Source organism: Felis catus, chromosome X (assembly GCF_018350175.1).
Source record: "Felis catus isolate Fca126 chromosome X, F.catus_Fca126_mat1.0, whole genome shotgun sequence".
Classification (NCBI taxonomy): Eukaryota; Metazoa; Chordata; class Mammalia; order Carnivora; family Felidae; genus Felis; species Felis catus.
This window is the reverse complement of record NC_058386.1, coordinates 106,355,851-106,378,482: the sequence shown is the minus strand read 5'-3', so window position 1 is coordinate 106,378,482 and position 22,632 is coordinate 106,355,851. Positions and strand designations below refer to the sequence as shown.

The 22,632-nt window shown below is 37.6% G+C and overlaps 1 protein-coding gene across 6 annotated transcripts in view; it reads left to right on the top strand.

The window, feature by feature from the left end:
• Positions 1 to 546: 546 nt before the first annotated feature.
• SMARCA1 (SWI/SNF related, matrix associated, actin dependent regulator of chromatin, subfamily a, member 1) overlaps positions 547 to 22,632 on the top strand; it is a 73,019-nt gene continuing 50,933 nt past the window's right edge. For 4 of the 6 annotated variants that reach the window (XM_004000877.6, XM_045050498.1, XM_045050497.1 and 1 more), the window contains exons 1-9: positions 548 to 851; positions 5,773 to 5,859; positions 8,144 to 8,310; positions 8,637 to 8,737; positions 8,844 to 8,944; positions 11,575 to 11,754; positions 15,836 to 15,991; positions 17,259 to 17,390; positions 18,352 to 18,420. In XM_004000877.6, coding sequence (XP_004000926.1) covers positions 681 to 851; positions 5,773 to 5,859; positions 8,144 to 8,310; positions 8,637 to 8,737; positions 8,844 to 8,944; positions 11,575 to 11,754; positions 15,836 to 15,991; positions 17,259 to 17,390; positions 18,352 to 18,420 — 1,164 coding nt within the window. In that variant the 5' untranslated portion in view covers positions 548 to 680. Of the gene's footprint in view, positions 852 to 5,772; positions 5,860 to 8,143; positions 8,311 to 8,636; positions 8,738 to 8,843; positions 8,945 to 11,574; positions 11,755 to 15,835; positions 15,992 to 17,258; positions 17,391 to 18,351; positions 18,421 to 22,632 lie in introns of all 6 variants that reach the window. The other 2 variants (XM_045050495.1, XM_045050499.1) reach the window with 1 other exon arrangement.

Sequence of the window (22,632 nt, the reverse complement as noted above, 5' to 3'; positions counted from 1 at the left end):
GTGTCACGCTTTGCCTTGTAAGAGAATGTTTGCAGCTATAATCAAGAGATTCAAGGAATGCTTCTCCTTCTGCAGAATTTCCAAAGGTGGGAATAGCACCACCAATACCCCTTTTGGAACCTGGGAAAGTGCAGTCCCCAGAGGGGTTCTCTGCTTTGCAAATAGTGAGACCTTTTACAGTGCAGTTACAAGCAGAGTAAAAGTTCTTTGTGCAAGAAGGGGAGAGCGCCCCGAGGTACAAAGAGCAGATTTAAGGGAAAGAGGATTCCTTCTGCACACATATGCGTGGGGAGCTCAGGCTGACTGTTGGGGGCGTGTGGGAAGGGAGATTTTTAGGGAGCCGCGAGCTTGTGGGTTCCCGCCTCCACCCCAGTCCGCGCCCCACACTCAGGCAACAGTTGGTCGTGCGGGGCCGGCCCGGGCTCTTGGTGGGGAGGGGGAGTCTCGCGATCGTTGAGGGGGGGGTGGAGGAAGGGGGGAGGGTGACGGGGGGGAGGCCATGACGTAGGGTGGGTGGACGGAAGTGGGGCAGGGTTGAGGGTTATTTAAAGAAGGGGGGGCTGAGCGAAGGGGTTGGAAGCGGAGTGATTCCCCACCCCTGCTCCATCTAGCTCTTTCCAGTGCAGCCACTGCCGCCGCCCAGGAGCTCTCGTCCCCTTCCTCGTTCCCGCTCCAACGCAATGGAGCCGGACACCGCTGCAGTGGCAGCCACCGTGGCAGCTGCTGATGCGACCGCCACAATCGTGGTCATAGAGGACGAGCAGCCGGGGCCATCCACCTCTAAGGAGGAGGGAGCGGCCGCCGCGGCCACCGAAGCCACCGTGGCCACGGAGAAGGGCGAGAAGAAGGAGGTAAATAGGAAGGGGGTGTGTGTGTAGTCAACAAATCCTGAGCCGGGCCCCTCCGAGGGGCCCAAGCCCTGACCTTTCAGCGCCGACAGGTACCGGCGGAGCTCAGCGGGGATGGGGGCCGCGGGCGCACTGGGAGTGGGGGGCGGCGGAACAGTCTAGCATTCGCTCCCCTCCCCCTTTCCTCCATGCCGCCTGGAGGGCGGGGGCGGGGCTGGGCGCGGGCGCGGCGCGGGGCGGAGGGTGCCCGTTATCCCGGGGCTTGGGGGGCTTGGACGCCCCTCGACAGCCCCCGGCCCCATCCACATTCCCGGAACTGGGGTAACAGGGTGGGGGATGGGGTTGTGCAGGAAAAAGCCTCCGCCTCTCCCTCTCCTCTCGCTCGCTCCCTCTCCCCCCCTTCCCGTCGGCCTCTGCCTGGGAAATCTGGGCCCTTCAATCCCACACCCGCGCGAAAGGGGTTCTGCTGGGGCTTACAATTTTTTAATTTGAATTTCAAGGTGCTGGTGGTTGGGAGGCGGAGGACGATAGGAGAGACTTTTATTTTTTTTGAATGGCCATGTCGGCCTTTTAGGTGGCAGCAAAAAAATCATCCCTTGTTCGTTTGGTCCCCGCCTGCTGAAGCGGGGGTGTCACCCCGAGAAAATGAGCTCTCCGCGTGCTACCCGCTCCCCCGCAATCCAGACCCCAAACTGAGGAACCGTGGACGCTGGCTTAGGAAAATTTCCAACGTGTGCACCCTCACCCTCTCCTGCCCCGCCCCCGACGGTATAGTGTTTCACTCCAGGGCCACCCAAATGGTCCCCCAATCCGGCCCCAAGCCTTCCAGGCTTCCGCCTCCCTCTCCTAGTGGGCGCTGCTGGCTCCTGGACACATGCAGGGTTTTTCTTTTTCTTTTTCTTTTTTTTCTTTTTCTTTTTTTCTTTAACCCAGCGTCGCTAGGATGAGCTCCTGCTAACATACATAAAGGGACCACTCAGACACCTATTAAAGCCAAATCCAGAAAATATGTATTATCTCCATAAGGCATATTTCATATGGACCAAGACATGCAAATGAAACTATGAAACACGTTCAGAATAAAAAATAAGATGGGGTATAAGGATTGTTGATGTATAATTTAATTGTAGAATGGATCGTTTATGGGTAGATTTTTTTTTTTCCGTTTACGAGTAGACATCTCGCAATTAAAACAACGGTAGGTAATTAAAATTATGCTTTAGAGATCTCAAGTGGCTTTGTCTGAATTACTATATGGTACGATGCGACCAAATGAAAAGCTTTTGAAGGCAATTAACACCTTTTGCCGTGAATTAGTAATTTTAAATCCAGCATTTGTTTAAAGTGATATATTTCACTGTTACAAGGTTGACTAAACAGAAAGACAATTGTAGTGGTAAGTGAAAACCGTACAAAACATACACATTTTAAGATCTATGTGGTACTTGAATCAGTAACATGGTATTGTAAAGATGGTTCAGATACGAAGTATCAATATAAAATCAAATGCTGGGGAATTCACCAATGAGTCTAGGTGCCTTTTATTCCCTAGACTGTGCAAATGTAAGGGATAAACTCTTTTGTATGGTAGTAAAGATTGTTGAATTTCCAGATTGTGTAAATTTTTTGAGTTGTGAAAAAATTGGGAATCAATAAAAAAAACCTATGTAACAAACACTGAATTGCTACATATATTAATGAATTCTATAGCCTCATCAGAAGTTGTCCTAATACTATCTCATTTGTCTGCTCAGCATCGGGAAGTGAAGTGTTGCATGGCAGGAACTTTCTGAATACCTTAAGTTGATTATTTTAGTCACCACATCTTTCATTTTTAATTTTTTTCTGAAAAATCTAAAGAGTACCAAGTATCTACTTAAGTTCTTTCATGTGTATCATTTCATTCCTTTAAATAAAGTAATTTGGCACTCCCCCCACTCCATCTAAATAGATTGCTCACTACCTTGACTGCCTAAGTGATGGACTGAAAATGTAGATTAAACTTTCCTTCATGTTCATCAGTTACTGTACTCTGAAAGTGTACAGTATTTGAGATGTAGGAGGCTGTTCCCCCTCAATTAAATAACCACTTTCCGGGCATTTCCAGTATTGTGTTGATTTTGTAAAAAATTTTTAACTAGGCTCCATGCCCAACACAGGGCTTGAATTTACAACCCTGAGATTAAGAGTCGCATGCTCTACGGACTGAGTTAGCCAGTGCCCCCAATATTGTGTTGATTTCCTAAATGACTTTTCACTCGCCTCCTTCAATTGTCAGGTGTTATGTATCATTTTTTAAAAACTTCATCTACTTTCATCAGAAAGAACATATGATAAAATGACATAGATGTAACAAAACCATACAATCATTTAAAACAATTGTACAAGGGGCGCCTGGGTGGCGCAGTCGGTTAAGCGTCCGACTTCAGCCAGGTCACGATCTCGCGGTCCGTGAGTTCGAGCCCCGCGTCGGGCTCTGGGTTGATGGCTCAGAGCCTGGAGCCTGTTTCCGATTCTGTGTCTCCCTCTCTCTCTGCCCCTCCCCCGTTCATGCTCTGTCTCTCTCTGTCCCAAAAATAAATAAAAACGTTGAAAAAAAATTTAAAACAACTGTACAAATACAAAATATAAAAATACAAGTGATGCAGCAGGGAGAGGGAAATAATTATGCCTGAATAGTAAGGAAAAGGGATGTTACTGCAGTGGAACTCCTCTTTTAGTCCTGGGCTTCTGCCATCCCTTCTTGCTGTTGACATTGTGCTTTCTTTCTTCTAAGTGATCTTTCCTGTGTCATTTGCTGTTGCTTTTATTCTCTGTAGTATGGCAAGTCAGATGATCAAACTTGCTAGAATTGTATATCAAGTAAAAGAAAATAGGCTCTGAGTAAGAGCATTTTTGTGATGCATAAAGTAGATGAGATTTGGTTGATTGACTTGTGACATTTAGCTACAGAAACGTATTTTTGTTTACGTTCTGGTTCTTGAGCTTAACTTGGTTTAAGTGACAGTGGATAACCTAACACTGGAAGTTGGAGTTGGTATTTCTGGTAATGAAAACATCAAGAAAAAGGTCATGGTCTCTAAGGGCATCTTGATGACCTTGTCCACATTCTCATGGCATCTAAACTACCAGATGATGAAATCCATAGGAAATTCATTAAAATATCCTTTTATGTTTTCTTGTACAAGAAGTGTATTTTTGAAAACATATGCAAAGGAGAAGGTTTAGAAGGTAGGTATTTTAAAATTTGTTGTGGAAGATAGTGCCAATTAAGTAATTACCCGCAGCTTTTAATAGCACTGTTTAAGATTAGGAATTTTAATTAGCATATAATTAAATTTTATGGTATTCTACCACAAGGTAGGCAAGAGTATTGAGTAAAGTTTTTTTTTCTAATTAAAGCCTTAATTTTTCTATAAGCGAAGTCTTTGTCCCACACTATTAGATATATACTTGTGTATATGATGTGAAGTAATTTTCACTGTTTTGAAACTTGAAAACTAGACTTCATATAGCTTTTCAAGGAATGATAAAGGTGTGAATTTTGTTACCCAGTATTCCATTACTTGTTGCTTTGAAAATAAAATCAGATTTATAGTACATGGGACAGTTTGAAAGAGTGGGATTGAGGGGATTTTAGCAGTTTTCTATTCTTGTCCATCCAGGATTACATTCAAAACATCTCACATGGACGATATATATATATGTGATGCTTAAATCAAGATGGCTATTATTTGGGTTAAGAATAACTGAACAATATCTGATCAGTGCTTCAAAGTAGAACATTGACCAGGGTCAAATTCCATAATCCTAGTTTGAATTGTCTTAAACTAGGAATTTCAGTAAATGTTAGAAGGCATATTCATTAACTATTGGAGCTATGTTTTTTTTATGTTTAACATCACATTCTGTTTTTGATTTATGATCTAAGTTTTCAGGAACTGATTGACAAAAGCCATGATAAAATGGACGTAATTTCTGTAGTTTTCACAAACTGATTTGTGACTTGGGCAAAATCTGTGTTAAAACTGAAATACTCTCAGCTCTGAAACTAAATGGTAGATTTGTGTTTTTATTATTTTTCTATTTATTATGGGGAAGGAGGTATATTCTATATACCTAATTATATTTGCAAGTACAAGCTTATCTTTACAAAGGATAGTGTGCATGAAATAACCCCCAGATAATTTCAATATTTTGAAGAAGCTGATTTATGTTAGTTTTCACTAAATCACAACTTTTTAAATATCAAATGTTAATAGTTGATAGCCTTGAGAAACTGCTACAAAATATTTATGTAACAGGGTTTAAAATAGTTTTCTTTCCAGTTGGGAAAAATTAACATAAATCAAAAGTTTAAAACTGTATTGTGTTATTATTTAAATAGAAATTAACATGTATTACATTAAAAAGTTTAAATGTTCTTATTAGAATATGAAAACAACGAAAAAGTGTCTTTTCAGGAACAGAAACCATAGTCTCCTTCTGAAATTTTGGCTCGTTTCTATTACATAAAGATGTGTTTCTGAGAATTAATATTTACTTTCCTTGAATTCCTTGGTTTGTGGATGATAATATTACCATATTCTAGATTTTAAATCTGTTCAGTGGTTCTGTACTTTCTTATGCTTGAAATTAAAAAATAGATGAAATAGCTCAATGTTTCACCTTTTGGTGTTTATTTTAATTAATGTTCTTTCGCTAGCTTTTATAATACAGATTTTTTATTGGACCCCAGGTGCACAGAACTGGATTAATCATAAGCCCTGCTTCATGACATGCTCTCATCATTGGTCTATGTGTGGCCCATGTTGATTTATTTATTTAGTATTTAATTACTTTTTACTTTCTTCAAATGACAATGTCGACCATTTTTAAGATCTTGCTTTGCAATTTGATGGCTTATTTTTTCTTGAAATTCTAGAAAAATGTTTCTTCATTTCAACTCAAACTTGCTGCTAAAGCTTCTAAATCTGAAAAGGAAATGGACCCAGAATATGAAGAGAAAATGGTAAATATATTCCTGGGTTGATCATGAATAATGTAGTTGATTTTTTGTCATTGAACTGTAGTTGGCACCCAATATTAACATTAGTTTCACTGTACTTGATTTTTATTGAGGAGATGTGAAAGATTAAAATGATACATGTTCATATATAATGAATACAGGATCATAGATTTTAGAATTGGAAAGTAATTTAATAATAAATCCATCATAATTTTGTTGAATAAATGAATCTCATTTTCAGATGAGAAAATAAGGAGCAGAAAAACTATATGAAATAGTTGGGAACAGAAACCACATATCTTCACTGTTGTTCAGCACTCTTTATCTCATAATAAGATGCTTTATGCTAGAAATATTGTATCCACTAAGTGACAATATCAGTGGGAATATCAGTATGGCTGAAAGAAATCAGGTCACAGAGCTGGACTGATATTTTTTTTTCTCCCTCTGTTCTTGCTTTGGATATTTGAATGAATGTTACATATTATGAGACATGTAATACAGTAACACTTTCTCTGGAGGAGAGGACATTTTCCCAGTACACGAAACTGTTACGTATTTAAACAGTATAATCTTAATTATGCCACCTACTGCTTTGCTGTGTATTTCAAATTATTTAGTTTTTATTTACTAAAATCCATATCTTAGCTTTCATTTTAACTAATCTTTTATGCCCTGGGATCTTTCAAAACCAGTGAACTTGGTTAATTCAAAAGAGAAATTTAACAAGTAGTTGGAACTGAATTTTTTTGTTGAGGGGTTGCTTTTGCAGTAATATTATAAAAATAAGTAGAAATGAAGTATTTTTTTGGTTGTTCATAGTGATTTTGCCATACTCCATGCCTTAATGTTTAAGGTCACATCTAACATAGACAGTTAATGTTTTAACAACTCTAAAAACAACATTCCAGTGAGGATAACATAAAATGGAAAAGTTTTGGCCTCCTTCCAGCTTCTGGTCTGAATGTTTGTCTAATTCTTGTGTTTATGTTAATGAACTCTTGTAAGTTTCTGGTATTATTAATTATGCATCCTTCATTAGCAATCAAATATTCCCTACCCTGTGGTCAGAAAGTGACTGGGAAATAAAAAATCATTATCATTTTTTCTTCATCTAGAATAATGTGTACATTTTTTGATCTTCTAAGATTTTTTAGTGAAGTTTTATTTCATTAATATGGTACAAGCTACATGACCTTTTACAATTTATTGAGAAATTATAGCACATATCAATTAAATTTTTTTAATGTTTATTTTTGAGACACACACACACACACACACACACACACACACACACACACACAGAGTGTGAGCAGGGAGGGGCAGAGAGAGAGGGAGACCCAGAATCTGAAGCAGGCTCCAGGCTCTGAGCTTTCAGCACAGAGCCCGATGTGGGGCTCAAACTCACAGACAGGGAGATCATGACCTGAGCCGAAGTCGGACACTTAACCAACTAAGCCACCCAGGTGCCCCACATATAAATTTTTAATAGTTAATATATGTTAACTATTTTACTTATATGTGTATGTGTATTTTTCCCCCAAATCTTATAAATTATTAAGAGATCAGTTTATGGTATATGTATATCAAAGCCAATAATTTATATTTCTGCATTTAGGATATATTACATATTATGATGCTTTATTTTGTTAACTAGGAAAAGAAAATTATTATGGTTTGGAAAGAGGATTTGCTTTCTGAACCTGACTCTTTAAGCAGGGTACTTCTTTTTTTTTTTAATGTTTGCTTACTTTTGAGAGAGAGAGAGACAGCATGTGTGTGCATGCTTGTGCGTTGGGGAGGGGCAGAGAGAGACAGAGACACAGAATCCGAAGCAGGCTCCAGGCTCTGAGCTATCAGCACAGAGCCCAATGCGGGGCTTGAACTCACAGAGCCATGAGATCATGACCTGAGAAGTTGGATGCACAACCACTTAACAGACCGATCCACTCAGGTGCCCCAGCAGGATGCTTCTTATTGGGGCATTTACTTCTGTTAGATCACTTGGCTTCTATTCAGAGTATCTGAAAATGCCATTTTTCAAATTTAGGTGCTTATTAGCTGTGGGAACTTGAGCAAGTTAGTTACCCTCTCGGTACTTTAGTTTTATCATCTGTAAAATGGACATAATATTAGTGTCTACCTCATAGGTTTATTAAGAGAATTAAATGAGTTAGTATGTTTAAAGTGCTTCGAACATAGTACAAAGTAAGGGCAATGTAAGTGTTTGTTAAATAACTTCGAGCAAATAAAAAAGAAAATCATTACTTTTTCTTTTTTGCATTAGAAAGCAGACCGAGCAAAGAGATTTGAATTTTTATTAAAGCAAACAGAACTTTTTGCACATTTCATTCAACCGTCAGCACAGAAATCTCCAACATCTCCTCTGAACATGAAATTGGGACGTCCTCGAATAAAGAAAGATGACAAGCAGAGCTTAATTTCTGCTGGAGAGTATGTTGGCATCTCTCTCTACTTTCTTCCCTCTTTCCCTCTCTTCCTTCTGTCCCCCCTTCTCCCTCCTTATACTCTCATTCCCTCTTCACTTATTCAGTATAATTCTATGTTCAAAAAATAAGGTTATTGTCAGTGTAAATAAGTTTTGGAGGCAACATGTTTTTCTCACTAGCAATCAGTAAAAATGTAGGCCGGTTCTACCAACTTCTAAGCAAGACCTTAAGTAACTCATTTTCTTTTCATGAAGATACTAGCGATGTATACTGACTTCATTGACACCTTAACATTTGTGTTGAACATAAAGGTATTTCTTTTCATTTCAGCTACCGCCACAGGCGCACGGAACAAGAAGAAGATGAAGAGCTACTCTCAGAGAGTCGGAAAACATCTAATGTGTGTGTTAGATTTGAGGTGTCACCTTCATGTAAGTACCTCATCATGTTTGTGTTTTTTTTTTCCCAATTTGATTTTAGAAAAAATTTACTTGATTCTATTAATAAAAGTATGAGGCATCTTGATTTCTTTTTTAGATGTGAAAGGAGGACCATTGAGGGATTATCAGATTCGAGGGCTGAACTGGTTGATCTCTTTGTATGAAAATGGAGTCAATGGTATCTTGGCAGATGAAATGGTAAGGAGATGATAGCTAAAAACAGGATCTCAGTTATCAATTTTTTTTTTTTGTAAATTTGAAGTGCCTGAGCTATATTGCACCCCTGAGGTCTGGAGGCTAATTGCTTTATTTAGTTATAATGTAAAAGGCATTTGTAAAGTCTAGGATTGTTTACACTTTCACAGGCTACATAATTCTTAGTGTGATTTCCTCAAATGGTTTTAAAAAACCTCCTTATACTTTTGTTTTTATTTATACTTTGGCTTCCAGGAAGCTCAGAGCCAAAATGAATGCCAAAATGGAGCACCTGTGTAATGTAATGGTTGGCCCATTGTGTCTTTTGTGTCTTTTCCTATTCAATACCTTCTAATCTTTTCTTGGCCCTTCTTTATATCTATTTTACCATTAATTTACATTCCATGTTTTCACTGTAGGCCACCTGAAACATGTTTTCTTTGTAGGCTACCTGAAATCCTTTTGGTAATGAGGTGGGGTATATAAACCAAACACTAAATGAGTGAATGAATAGACCAGACAATAAATGATGAAAGCATGAATGAATAAATGTAAATGCCTCAATGTGTGAGCAGTGAGAAAGTGAATAGATGGAAAAAAAAGTAAAGAGCAATGTTGAGTTCTGACCTAGCAGAATACCAGGTAGGGCCTGGGAAGTAAGCTAAGGAGTGATGGACATATAAATAAAATGACCAAAGAGAAAAAGTAAGTCCATTGAAGATGCTAATTCAGCAGATTGGGGGAGTATATGAAGACTTAGATTGGTATTTTAAGACAAAATAAATTAAATGTGATTTAAGAGAGGACTGGGGGGAGTTCTAGATCTATATGACCCAGTGATATTCCTATTTATGAAACTCTGGAGCCATTATTGCAATCACTCTTCTCCAGAAGAGCCACATGACTGTTTATGCTCTATAACATGTAGTGTAGTAATGATCCCATAGATGCTAAGCAACTGTTAGGTGTGTGGCAGGAGGTCCTTTAAAATCAAGGGTCTGTAGCTCCTTATATTTAGTATTCTGGGTTGGAGACTACAATTAGCTCAGGAGGGGAGGAGCTTGGTTAATTGGATAGCAGAAAGACCAGGATTATTTGCCCCAAGCTCTTCTTGACTGCAGCCTTTAAACATGAAGGATCTGAAGATCCTTCATATTGAATTTATGCTGACACCAGGTACTTTTTATTAAAAAAGGGAAAGATACTTTAAGGAGTATAGAAAATTTGGAAAAAAAAACAAGAAAAAAATTGAAAGTAAATTATAATTATGCTACCCAGAAATAACCACAGTTGACATTTTGGCATCTTTTATTTTAGCATTTTAATTCTGGATGTATTTATTTTATATAGTTGAGATCATATTGTACATATAATTTGGTATTCTGATTTCTTCACATTCATACATATTTTCTGCATAATTCAAATATTTATAAAATAATTGTTAATTACTGTATAATAATCCTGGAGAGTTAACCATAATTCTGTTAATATCCTCCCTTATTGCTGGTCATTTGAACTGATGTATATAGTATATATTGGTTGATACACGTGTATATGGTACATAATAATGCTGTTGTGAGAACCCTTGTAATTTACTTTTTCTGTACCTTTCAAATTATTTCCATAGGATTCCTAAAAATGGAATTGCTTGATTAAGGAATTTTAAGTATTTTTAGGTTTTGATGCATCTCATTAAGTGAAATATTAGGATAAACCCTATAAAAATAGTTTTGAGCCTAGGTTTATAAAAGAAAATATATACCTTGCATAGAGATAAAGCCAGAAACTGTTTTAAAAGGCCACACAGCATAGGACATCATTCCCTTCCTCATGGGTTAGGTGGTGGGTTCATGGTGTTCAGTATGTTTTTTATTTTTACTTATTTATTTTTAAATGTTTACTTATTTATTTATTTTGAGAGAGCGAGAGAGAGTGCATACACATGGGAGAGGCAGAGAGAGAAAGGGAGAGAGAGAATCCTAAGCAGGCTCCATGCTCTGCACAGAGCTGGATGCTGGTCTTGATCCCCTTATCATGAGATCACTACCTAAGCTGATATCAAGAGCTGGATGCTCAGCTAACTGAACCACCCAGGCTCCACTGTTCAGTATGTTGTTTTTTAAAAAGTCTACTGGACTAGGTGATCTCTAAGGCCTTTTCTGGCTGCAGAGTTCTTTCATGTTTTGTTCTTTTATGGTTCCATAGGTCTTCAAAGGTGTGAGATGCAAGTACAGAGCTACAAGCCCCTTAAGATGCATAGTCTGAATATTTCATGCCTGGGCTGTAATAATGTTGGGGACAATGGGAAAGAAAGACTGGTATCGAAGCAGGCTGGTATTTGAGTGTGAAACACATATACACAAAATTCCCTAATTTTGCCACTAGAAAAAATTATGAAGTATGCTACTTGCTCCTTTAAGAGGAGCAACAAAGCAACTTTCTGCCTGCAAGTTCCTGGTTTCTTTTTGTGCACACAGTAAGTATGAATTGGTATGGTTATTCACTTAAAAAAAAACAAAGGTCTTTAAAATTTTTCCCCATGTGAGATAGTTGGCAAATGTCTTTGTTATTACTAACAAAATGTTTCATTAAATAAACATTTATGGATTTTTTTCTTTGTAACGATAATGCAGGGTCTTGGTAAGACTTTACAAACGATTGCTTTGCTTGGTTACCTGAAACATTACCGAAACATTCCAGGACCTCACATGGTTTTAGTTCCAAAGTCTACTCTATACAACTGGATGAATGAATTTAAACGATGGGTCCCATCTGTCCGTGTTATTTGTTTCGTCGGAGACAAGGATGCAAGAGTAAGTGAGAAACTGATTTAAAGAGGCAATCAAGAATAACATCATTTCTGGGGTTAAGTTTTATACAAATACCATAAAAGACATTTAAGTTGACTGCTACTAGTAAATAACATATTGTGCTTACTCTATGTTAGGCTCTGTTGTAAATGCCTTTAATATATTAATTAATCCAACACTCCTGTGAAGTAGATGTGTTACCTATTAATAACACGCAATCACTTTTATTATGCTTATCTGCATTTACTTTTTTTTCTAAATTTTTTTTAAGTTTATTTTTATTTTTGAGACAGAGAGAGAGACAGAGCATGAATGGGGGAGGGTCAGAGAGAGAGGGAGACACAGAATCGGAAGCAGGCTCCAGGCTCTGAGCCATCAGCCCAGAGCCCGACGCGGGGCTCGAACTCACGGACCGCGAGATCGTGACCTGAGCCGAAGTCGGACGCTCAACCTACTGAGCCACCCAGGCGCCCCTGCATTTACTTTTAACTGGCACATTAACGTCAGCTTTTTTGAGTTGCATTTTAAATCACTTTTTATTAAAAGAAATCATCATTGACAGTATATCTTATCAGTGACTCATCAGTTGTATTATTTTGACACCAAAAATATATACGTTTGTATGACTTAATTTTTTATGTTTAAATTTTTAATTTTTTAACTTTGATTTGGTATACATGCACACACTTGTGCATAGATGCACACATGAATGGGGCCTTTTCTAATCATACAGAGAGCCTGTGTTTTGTATTTCTGCAAAGGCACAGCTTTCAGTTTTGCTCTTTGAATAGAAAAATACATACCTGCATACATTCTTAGGTATTGGAAATGCTGGGCTCTTGCTTAAATTAGCCATTTGTCAATTTAGTAGGCTACAATGATTTTAGGACTGTAGAATTAATCTAAAAGAAATAAATTATGCAAAAATATAAAAATGAATAATCAGCTTAGAAAGCATATTATTAAACTTTGCCTTTATTTCGCCTCCAGAGGACATAGTTTAGAGAAAAGATTTATTCTATTTTTCGTATTTAGATAGGTTATCAAAAGATATCCTCAAAAGAATGGTAGCATAATGAATTATGTAATTTTATTCTTACCATTTTGCTTGCAGAAAAATTACTTAAATTTATTTAAATTCAGCTTATAAATAATTTAAGTATTGAAATACTGAGCTCATAAATTTAGAATTACAGGCTTGATTCTTCCTTATGCTTAATATTTCCCAGTGGCAAATTAGTCACTTAGAACCCTTTTCTGATCACTGCTGTTACTTAATGTAATATCATTCCTTAAAAAACTTTGTATTTCTGAAGTATTGATTTTTGTTTGAAAGTATTTCTCTAAGATCATAAAGAAAAAGAAATATGTGCACTTGTGTTTTCATATGTCTCAATAAAACTGTGTCAGTGGTTTTCCCCTATATTATATGGAATCCAAGGATTTCATGAAATATTTCAGGGAGTTTTTTTTTTTTTTCTCTCTGGGAGTTTTAAAGGAAGAATGCTTGTATTTAATTTGTGACTGCCCTATCTCTACCCCATGAGTGGCTGAGATTTTACTAGTGGCTTAAAAATTTTTTTAATCTTGAAAACCAGTCTTCAAAGTCAGTGCTTTTCATATTGCCAGTCATTAATATTGCAAATTCGTGTTGGTGTGGACAACAATAAAAAAAAATGAGAATAGAATAGAAAATAGAGTGTTTTGCACATGGTAGGGATATGTATTGCTCATTTTTTAAGGATTGCAACCTGGGTGCCTGGGTAGCTCACTCGGTTACTCATCTGATTCTTGATTTTGGCTCAGGTCATGCATGATCTCCCAGTTTGTGAGTTTGAGCCCTGCATCAGGCTCTGCACTGACGCCGAGGGGCCTACTTGGGATTCTCTCTCTCCCCCCTCTCTATCCCTACCCCACTTGCTCTCTCTCTCAAAATAAATAAACTTAAAAACATTTTTAAAAAAGGATTGCAACCTAAAATATTATTTTATTGTGGGCCATGGGCAAAGAGTTTGTGGAATGGTAATTATTAATTACATAAATAATGTACTATATTCAGCACTTACAGATTGGTGTTAGAATGTATAGAGAAAATCCAGATAATTATTTAAAAAAATTTTTTAACATCTATTTTTGAGTCAGAGAGAGACAGAGCACAAGTTGGGGAAGGGCAGAGAGAGAGAGGGAGACACAGAATCCGGAGCAGGCTCCAGGCTCTGAGCTGTCAGCACAGAGCCTGATGCAGGGCTTGAACCCACGAACCGTGAGATCATGACCTGAGTCGAAGTCAGATGCTCAATTGACTGAGCCACCTAGGCACCACCCAGATAATTATTTATAGACAAATTTGAATCTTGGTACCACATGGGATAGATACAATGTGTTTTTATAATTTCCTGGCCTTCTGTAAACATTTTATGAGGTCAGTGTTTTACTAATAAAAAATTTGATGTAGGTTACCACAGGTATTTGATTGAGTTGGGAAATTCTTAGTAATACTCCTGACCCAGTTTGACGCTAATGTAGTCCTGCAGTGTATAGAGGTGTGAATCCCAAAAATGGTTTTTTAGTTGTTTTCTATTTTTTAAGTAAGCTTCACGCCCAATGTGGGGCTTGAACTCATGAGCCTGAGATCAAGAGTTGCATATTCTACCAACAGAGCCAGCCAGGCGCCCCACCAAACATGGTTTTTCCTTCCTTTTCCACTCCAGAGACATCAAAGATCTTGGACCTGGAAACAGGAGATCTGGTTTTAGTTCTGGCTTTGCTATTGACCGTGTGTGACATTGAGTGACAATTGAAGGGCCTTCATTTTGTCACCTATAAAAGAGCTTTTGGATTATGTGATGTTCAGTGTTCTGTTACACAAATTTCAAGGCAGAGCTAATATAAATTAAAAATATATGTGTGTTCCGTGAAACTGTAGGAGTTTCAAAATTGAGTGTTTCAAAAAAATCAAACAAAGATAAGGTGTTTGCAAGACCAAATGGAGTCTGGCATCCTGGTTCTCTTTATTTTGCCTCCAATTCTGTAATGTCTTAATTAACTTTTTAAATATGACCACTTCCCAGAGTGCAACTGGGATCTCTACAAAGGCCTTTTTTCTGTCCTCTGCTTCAGTCCAGACAATCCTTGTAGATATCAGGGCACTCAGTAAATATTTGTTGAATGAGTCCACAGTGTGTTTGGTGCATAACTGTGAGTTTATGAAATAATGAGTTTGCAGTGAACAGTTAATTTTGTTTATGCACTGTAATTTCATATTTACAGTACTAATCAGAACCTTCTCAATATAGATTTGGCTGCTCCCTGTTAACTTCTATGGTTTTATTTTGACCCATACATAACATCTGAAATTCAGTTCATACAAGTTAAAAATGCTCTCAGTCAACTTGGCTACTATGTTGGCCACTGCCTATGAAGATTTAGAAGATTTAAAAATAGTTTTAAATAGTCTCACTGTCTTAAATAGCCCTCTGTACTAGATAGAGCAAGTCCTCTTTATAAGATCATATTTGTAGTCTTACAACAATATCAGGGAATTCACAAAAGCATTAATGGGCTTTCATGACTCCTTAACAAAATATATGACTCATTCCTGTTAGAAATGGAAGGAACATAAAAGAGATCAAAAGGTGGAAATCATTCATGTATACTGAGTTCTTTTCATTTGTTGAAACTGTGTTGGTAGTAGTTGGTAGTGCTTTGACCTTAGTAAGAACATGCTTTTCAGAAAGCAGTTTACTTTGCTCCTGTCTTTTTGGACCATTTGTTGTATGAAGAGAGCCTAATATCTGTCATCTGGTGATAAGAACTTTTCCAGTTCATTGAATATGTTGTACTCGGTTAAGGGAAGCCTTTGCTTCTCTTTTGTTGATATTAGTATGCCACCCAGATAATGTGTCTTTGGGATTTGGTTTTCTTGTCTTTAAAATGGATGACACCAAATGGTTTTCCTATCTTTAAGATGGATGAGACCAAATGATTCTGAGGGCTCTTAGAATTATTAGTATTTTCTTGATGCTTTAATTCTGTGATCATCATGTCAGTGTATTTTAATATAAAGAACTTTATTTTGCATTAGGCTGCTTTTATTCGTGATGAAATGATGCCAGGAGAATGGGATGTTTGTGTTACTTCTTATGAGATGGTAATTAAAGAAAAATCTGTATTTAAAAAGTTTCATTGGCGATACCTAGTCATTGATGAAGCTCACAGAATAAAGAATGAAAAATCTAAGGTAAGCCAGTTTTCAATATCATTGTTAAACTTTTCTTTTAACTAACCATGTCCGTTTATTACTTCTGTGTATTCAAAAGAAAAAATGTGATGGAAGATTCTGATTTTATTCACAGAATATGAATGAAAATCCATTTTAAAAATGATTTGAAGTTTAAATTATTGAATATGAGACAAATGAAAATTGAACACAGTTTTTAATGTAAAGAAAATAAGGTGTTCATTTTCTATACCTGTTGCAGTCTAACTCTGTTATGCTACAGTATTTTAATATTTTGGTAATATTTGTATACCAGAGGCATTTGCATTGATTTTTATTGAGGAGCCTTCTACCTTATGTGTATTCATAAGGATTAGAAAAAATAATTTCCTGGAATTACCTGATTTGTGTGAGTTAGAGCATGGTGTAAATTTTGAAAAATACCACTATTTCTTGCTATTCAACTCCATCAACAATAGGAAAAGCATCGATTATTATGATTACTGGGCTACTTTGGGAGAAACAGGGACAGAACTGGAGCAAAATCACCAGGCAGATCATACTAACTTCAAATTGAGACTAATACCTTATAAAAGGATGCATGTTAGAGAATAATTGTTTACGAGCATTATAAAAATATGCATTTGTATTGATAAGATTACTGTTCTTTTATGCTTTGTGCTTTAATTTTTATAGTCTTATATTTAGAAAGTTAAGATATTAGGGAAAATGGGCTCAACTCTGGTGCTTAGAAATTGTCACCAGGCCTTTGAGGCACCTGGGTGGCTCAGTTGGTTGAGCATCTGACTCTTGATCTCAGCTCAGATCTTGATCTCAGAGTTGTGAGTTCAAGCCCTGCATTGGGTTCTGCACTGGGTGCGAAGCCTACCTAAAAAAAAATTGTCACCAGGCCAAGTGAGAACTTGGCTAGGTATGTGGATGAACAGAATTGGCAGGGAGAAAGATGTTACTGTGTTAAGTGACTAGCCTGGATTCCATGGAGTTCTGACTGTTTCTGTGGACCCAAAATAGACCAAATAAGTTTTTTAAAGTGAGGGAGGGGTGTCAGGTAGGACTATGATTTGCGTTCTTATAAGTGTAAAAATGCCTAGAATATTTTGTTCAGTTGTGACTCACTGTGGCAGTGTCACCTGAACTAGGATATTTTTCTATAGAAAGATAATTTTCAAGATTTATTAAAAAAATGCATTGGTTGGATAAAGAACTCCGGATGTTGAGCATTCTTACAAATGAAATAATGTTAACAGAACTATTATTTTTTTTCTAGCTTTCAGAGATTGTTCGTGAGTTCAAGTCAACTAACCGCTTGCTCCTAACTGGAACACCTTTGCAGAATAACCTGCATGAACTCTGGGCATTACTCAACTTTTTATTGCCTGATGTCTTTAATTCTGCAGATGTAAGTTTAAGTCCTATGTTTTAAGTACAGTCTTCTTATGTTCACAGATCTCTTTTCCAATCATAGAATATAGATAAAATTTATAGCTCTTTTTTTATTTGTAACTGTTTATCTGTGTGTTTTGGTGTTCTCAGAAAAAAAGCTCTTAAGCACAAATTTTTCAAATGGGGATATTTAGAGAAATGATTTTCTTTTCTTTGAGATTATTCTGCCTTTTAAACTTTGCCTATATCTCCTTGTTACCACAACTTAAGATATGAGATAGGCTGAGTTCATAACAGCAAGCTCAAAATTTTCTTTGAAAGGGCTTTCTACATACTAGGTTGGCAGGTGGAGTCTTTAAAATGATCTTTGATTCTTGTAGTCGTTAATATTTGTGAGTACTGAAGAGCTCATAATGTGTGATTCGAAAAACAACATATTTTGTAAATGTATGATTTACATTGTTTTTATCATTAACACAAGGTTATGCTAGTGCAGCAAACCGAATTGAACGATTTAAGGACTTTTGGAGCTTTCCTCATTACTGCTATTAATTGATAATAAAAAATACCAAGTTCAGCTATCCATTGGTTTGTATACCTTATCTTGCTTTTGTTCATTTTTATTGTTTGTGTAAAAGTTTCATTATGTGCCTTCAATTTTATATTCTCACTCCTACTCTAACTCTTTAACTGGATATAATACTAGTATGGTGTGTGGAAGCCTCATAAAAGTCTTATAAGGAAACCCTGCTGGTGGAGTTCCTGTATCATGGAATTCAAATTTTCTTAACTCCTCCAGTATTTTAGCTATTTTCATAAGTAAATAATATTGACCATCATGGTTAATATATTTTTGAAAGTGCTTTTAAAATGAATTACTGCTGTATCACTGTATAAGAATTTATAGAATATTGAGTTTATTAAAACAAACAAACAAACACCTGTGTGCTTACTGCAGAATTTCCACCCCTCCACAGGACTTTGATTCTTGGTTTGACACTAAAAACTGTCTTGGTGATCAAAAACTTGTGGAAAGACTTCATGCAGTAAGTAATAGACAAGAAAATTTAGTAATTAAATGTATATAACCCAGCTAGAAAACAAACGGCCGTAGAATCTGTTTGAACTTTTGGGTTTACCTCTTGGCTCAGTCTCACTGCTTCTCCCAACCTTTCTGACAGCCTCTTTGGGAAATGAACTCCACTATATTCTCAGCCTGTCTCAAGATGGCATCAGTATTTTTCTAGTTCCCCAATGCCACTTCTTGTTAAAATTAAAAAAAAAAATTTAACATTTATTCATTTTTGAAAGAGCATGAGTGTGGGAGGGGCATGAGAGAGAGGGAGACAGAATTCGAAGCAGGTTCCAGGCTCTGGGCTGTCAGCACAGAGCCTGACGCGGGGCTCGAACTCGCGGACCGCGAGATCATGACGTGAGCCAAAGTTGGATGCTTAACCGACTGAGCCACTCAGGCGCCCCCTGCTTTTTTTTTAATTAAAAAAATTTTTAATGTTTGTTCATTTTTTGAGAGAGACACAGAGCACAAGTGGGGGAGGGGCAGAGAGTAAGGGAAATAAAGAATCCAAAGCAGGCTCCAGGCTCTGAGCTGTCAGCACAGAGCCCAGCACGGGGCTCAAACTCACAAGCTGTGAGATCATGACCTAAGCTAAAGTCAGATGCCTAACAGACTGAGCCACCCAGATGCCCCCCCACCCATGCCACTTCTAAGCCACTGCTTTTCCACCATCATGTATAGAACTCTTCCTTTAAAGCTTAAGTTATGTTGCAGGTCCAGCCTCTACCCATTCTCTTCTCTGTCATCTATTCATCCAGGTGACTCCCTCACATTTGTTAAAAACCAGTTTTCTGGGGCACCTGGGTAGCTCAGTCGGTTAAGCATCTGAGTCTTGATTTCAGCTCAGGTCATGATCTCACGATTCGTGCATTTGAGCCCTCATCAGGCTCTGCACTGGCAGAGCTCTCTCCCTCTCTCTCTGCCCCTCCTTTGCTCACTCTCATTGTCTCTCTAAAATCAATAAATAAACTTAAGAAAAGACAACACTTTTCCATTCTTTGATAACAACTTCTTATGTCCTTTTAACTCCTTCATTCCTGTTACTCCTGTACTTTGTTACCATACAGAGACCTCTAGTCCTTGGACCCCTGTTTTTCTCCCCATCCATTACCTCTTTTCTGTTGTTACTTTTTTCTTAAAAGTTTTTTAAAATGTTTATTTTGAAGGGAGGGGAGGTGCAGAGAGAGGGGGACAGAGGATCTGAAATGGGCTCTGAGCTGACAGCAAAGAGCCCAGTGTGGGGCCCGAACCCATGAACTGCGAGATCATGACCTGAGCCAAAGTCAGACGCTTAACCGACTGAACCACCCAGGCACCCCAAAACCTTTATTTAAAAAAAGAAAAAAGTGAGGCACCTGGGTGGCTCAGTTAAGTGTTCGACTTCGGCTTAGGTCATGATCTCGTGGTTCGTGGATTCGAGCTCTGCATCGGGCTCTGTGCTGATGGTGTGGTGTCTGCTTGAGATTCTGTGTCTCCTACTCTCTGACCCTCCCCTGCTTGTGCTGTCTGTCTCTCAAAAGTAAGTAAATTAATTAAAAAAATAAAAAAAATTTTTAAAAAGATTTTATTTTTAAGTAATCTCTGTACCCAGCATGGGGCTCGAACTCACAACCTCAAGATCAAGAGTTGCATGCTCCACTGACTGAGCCAACCAGGCGCCCCTATGGTTACTTTTTTCTGTATCAGTGAACTGAGCCCATTTTCAATCTCTTGAATCACCCTTTTGCCAATACTCCCAAACTCTTTTTCTCTCTTGTCCATCTGTCATTTCTGCCCTGGAAACCCTAAACTAGAATACTATAACTGTCTCTGTCTTCTGGGTTTGAATTCTGCTTCTACCATTTACTAGAAGACTTACTTGCTCTATACTGGGGGCTTCTCAACACTGATAAAGAAGGTTATACAACTGTATACGTTGGAACAACTCCAGATTTCATGTACTGTAACATAAGCTGGGATTTGATGATGTCAGCAATCCTTCAACATGGCTGCCTATAACATTCTTTCCAATTTCCTATAACAACTATTTCAGACCTTCCCCAATCTCTCCAAGACTTCTATCATGGATACTCCCTGCCCTTCTCCTTTCTCAGCAGAGAAAATAGAAGTTATTAGGTAGGAACTCCTTCAAGGATATCCATCTTCCAAGGATATCTGCCTCTGTGTTTACCTTCTTTCTGAGTGGAAGAGGTGTTTTCTCTGGTCAGTGGCTAAGTCTTTCAGCATGAACCTTGGATCTCATTCATCTCTTCCTGTTTCCTTATGGACCTTTCCCCATTATTTATCATTCTTATTGACTGAATTTTCTGGCTCTCACTTTATATTGGCTCTTTTTTCTAACATGTAAACACGCTGAAGTATTTTAAAATCCAAACTCATACCCATACCCACCCACCCTCACAAATATACAAAATAGTACTCTCAACATTGTGTGTCTCTAGCTGAGATTCTGGTTTCTTCCCTTGATATCTCAGCTTCTTGAAAAATTAGTTTATATTCTCCGTGTCTACTACCTGATCTCCTGTTTACTCTTGAAACCGCTGACCACTGGCTTCTATCCATTCCACACAACTGAAACTTACCTTGCAAGGTCTTCAGTCATTTTCCAGTTGCTGAATTCAGGGTATACCTTTTGCTCAGTATTTTGTCTTTTCTGTACTGCTTAGCACTGCTAACCACTCCTGCATGAAACCATTTCCTACTTGGTTTCTGGGATTCAGAGTGGATTTTCTCTTACCTTTTTGGCCATTCCTATCAGGCTCCTTTATGGGCTTTTCTTTCTCAGTCTGTGCCTGAAAGTTTCATGTTTTGTAGGGCTTTGTCTTTGACTTTCTTTTTCATATGTGCTCTCTCTGGGCATCCACTCCTGTGGTTTTAGTAACTACCTATCTATTTATAACTACCAAGTTTCTCTCTCCATATTTCTTGCTGAGTTCCTACATATCCCACTGCCTTCTGAGTCTTTCTGACTAAATGTCTCACAGACAGTTTAAACTCTTAAGAACCTCTCTTAGACAAATGTAAGTGGCCCAAACCAGTAACCAGAAGTTGTCTTTTACTCTCTTTTTCTTTACCTCCCATAGATCTCTAATAATAATATCTGCTGTTTACTAACATCTACAGTTATTAAGGTCTACACAAGTACTACCACAAATTTTCTCAGCAGCTTTGGAAATAGGTATCATTATCCTAATTTTAAAATGCTTGTCATATACATATATCATAATTTTTTGATGAATGGATGAATACATAGTCTCAGAAAAGTTAAGGAACTTGTCTAGGCCCACAACAGCTAATCAGGGACTGAGCTGATGGTAGAATCAGATTGATGTCGGTTTGAATTCGGCTTCTACCACTTACTGGCAAAATGACTTTGGTTAAGTTAATAAAAATTGAAATAATCACATTCCCATTAAGGATGTATTGTAAGGATTTATTACTCAGTCTTGTAAAGTTTATGGTGCAGTTTCTGGCACATTGCAGGTACTCTATAGACGGTAGTGCTATTATGTTCTTGTGATAGAATCTGTCTTGCAGGTATACACTGATTATTTCACCTTTTTTCTCTATTTATCTGTATCTTAACATTGAACCATTTTCTCTTCATGTATATATTTAGCTATTTTGAAGAGGCCTACATCTTTATCTTACCTTTAGTGACACTCTGATCCATACTCTGACTTCAGATTTCCTCTAAGATTTAAAAATCTTGCTGTTTCAGTTAGCATAATACCTTCTAGGTCCATTCATGTTGTCACAAATGTCAAGATTTCATCCTTTTTTTTTATGGCTGAGTAACATTCCATCATGTGTGTATGTACACACACATATATGCACATATATACAAATATCTTTATCTGTTCATCTATCGATGGACATCTCGGTGTTGCTTCTGTATCTTGGCTGTTGTAAATAATGTTGCAATAACTGTAGGAGTGCATATATATTTTAAAATTAGTGTTTTCATTTTCTGTGGGTAAATACCCAGTAGTGGAATTATTGGATCATATGGTATTTCTATTTTTATTTTTTTGAGGAACCTCCATACTGTTTTCCACAGTGGCTACACCAATTTATATTCCCACCAATAGTGTATGAAGTTCCTTTTTCTCCACATTCTTGCCAGCACTTGATATTTCTTGTATTTTTGATATGAGCCATTCTGACAGGTGTAAAGTGATAT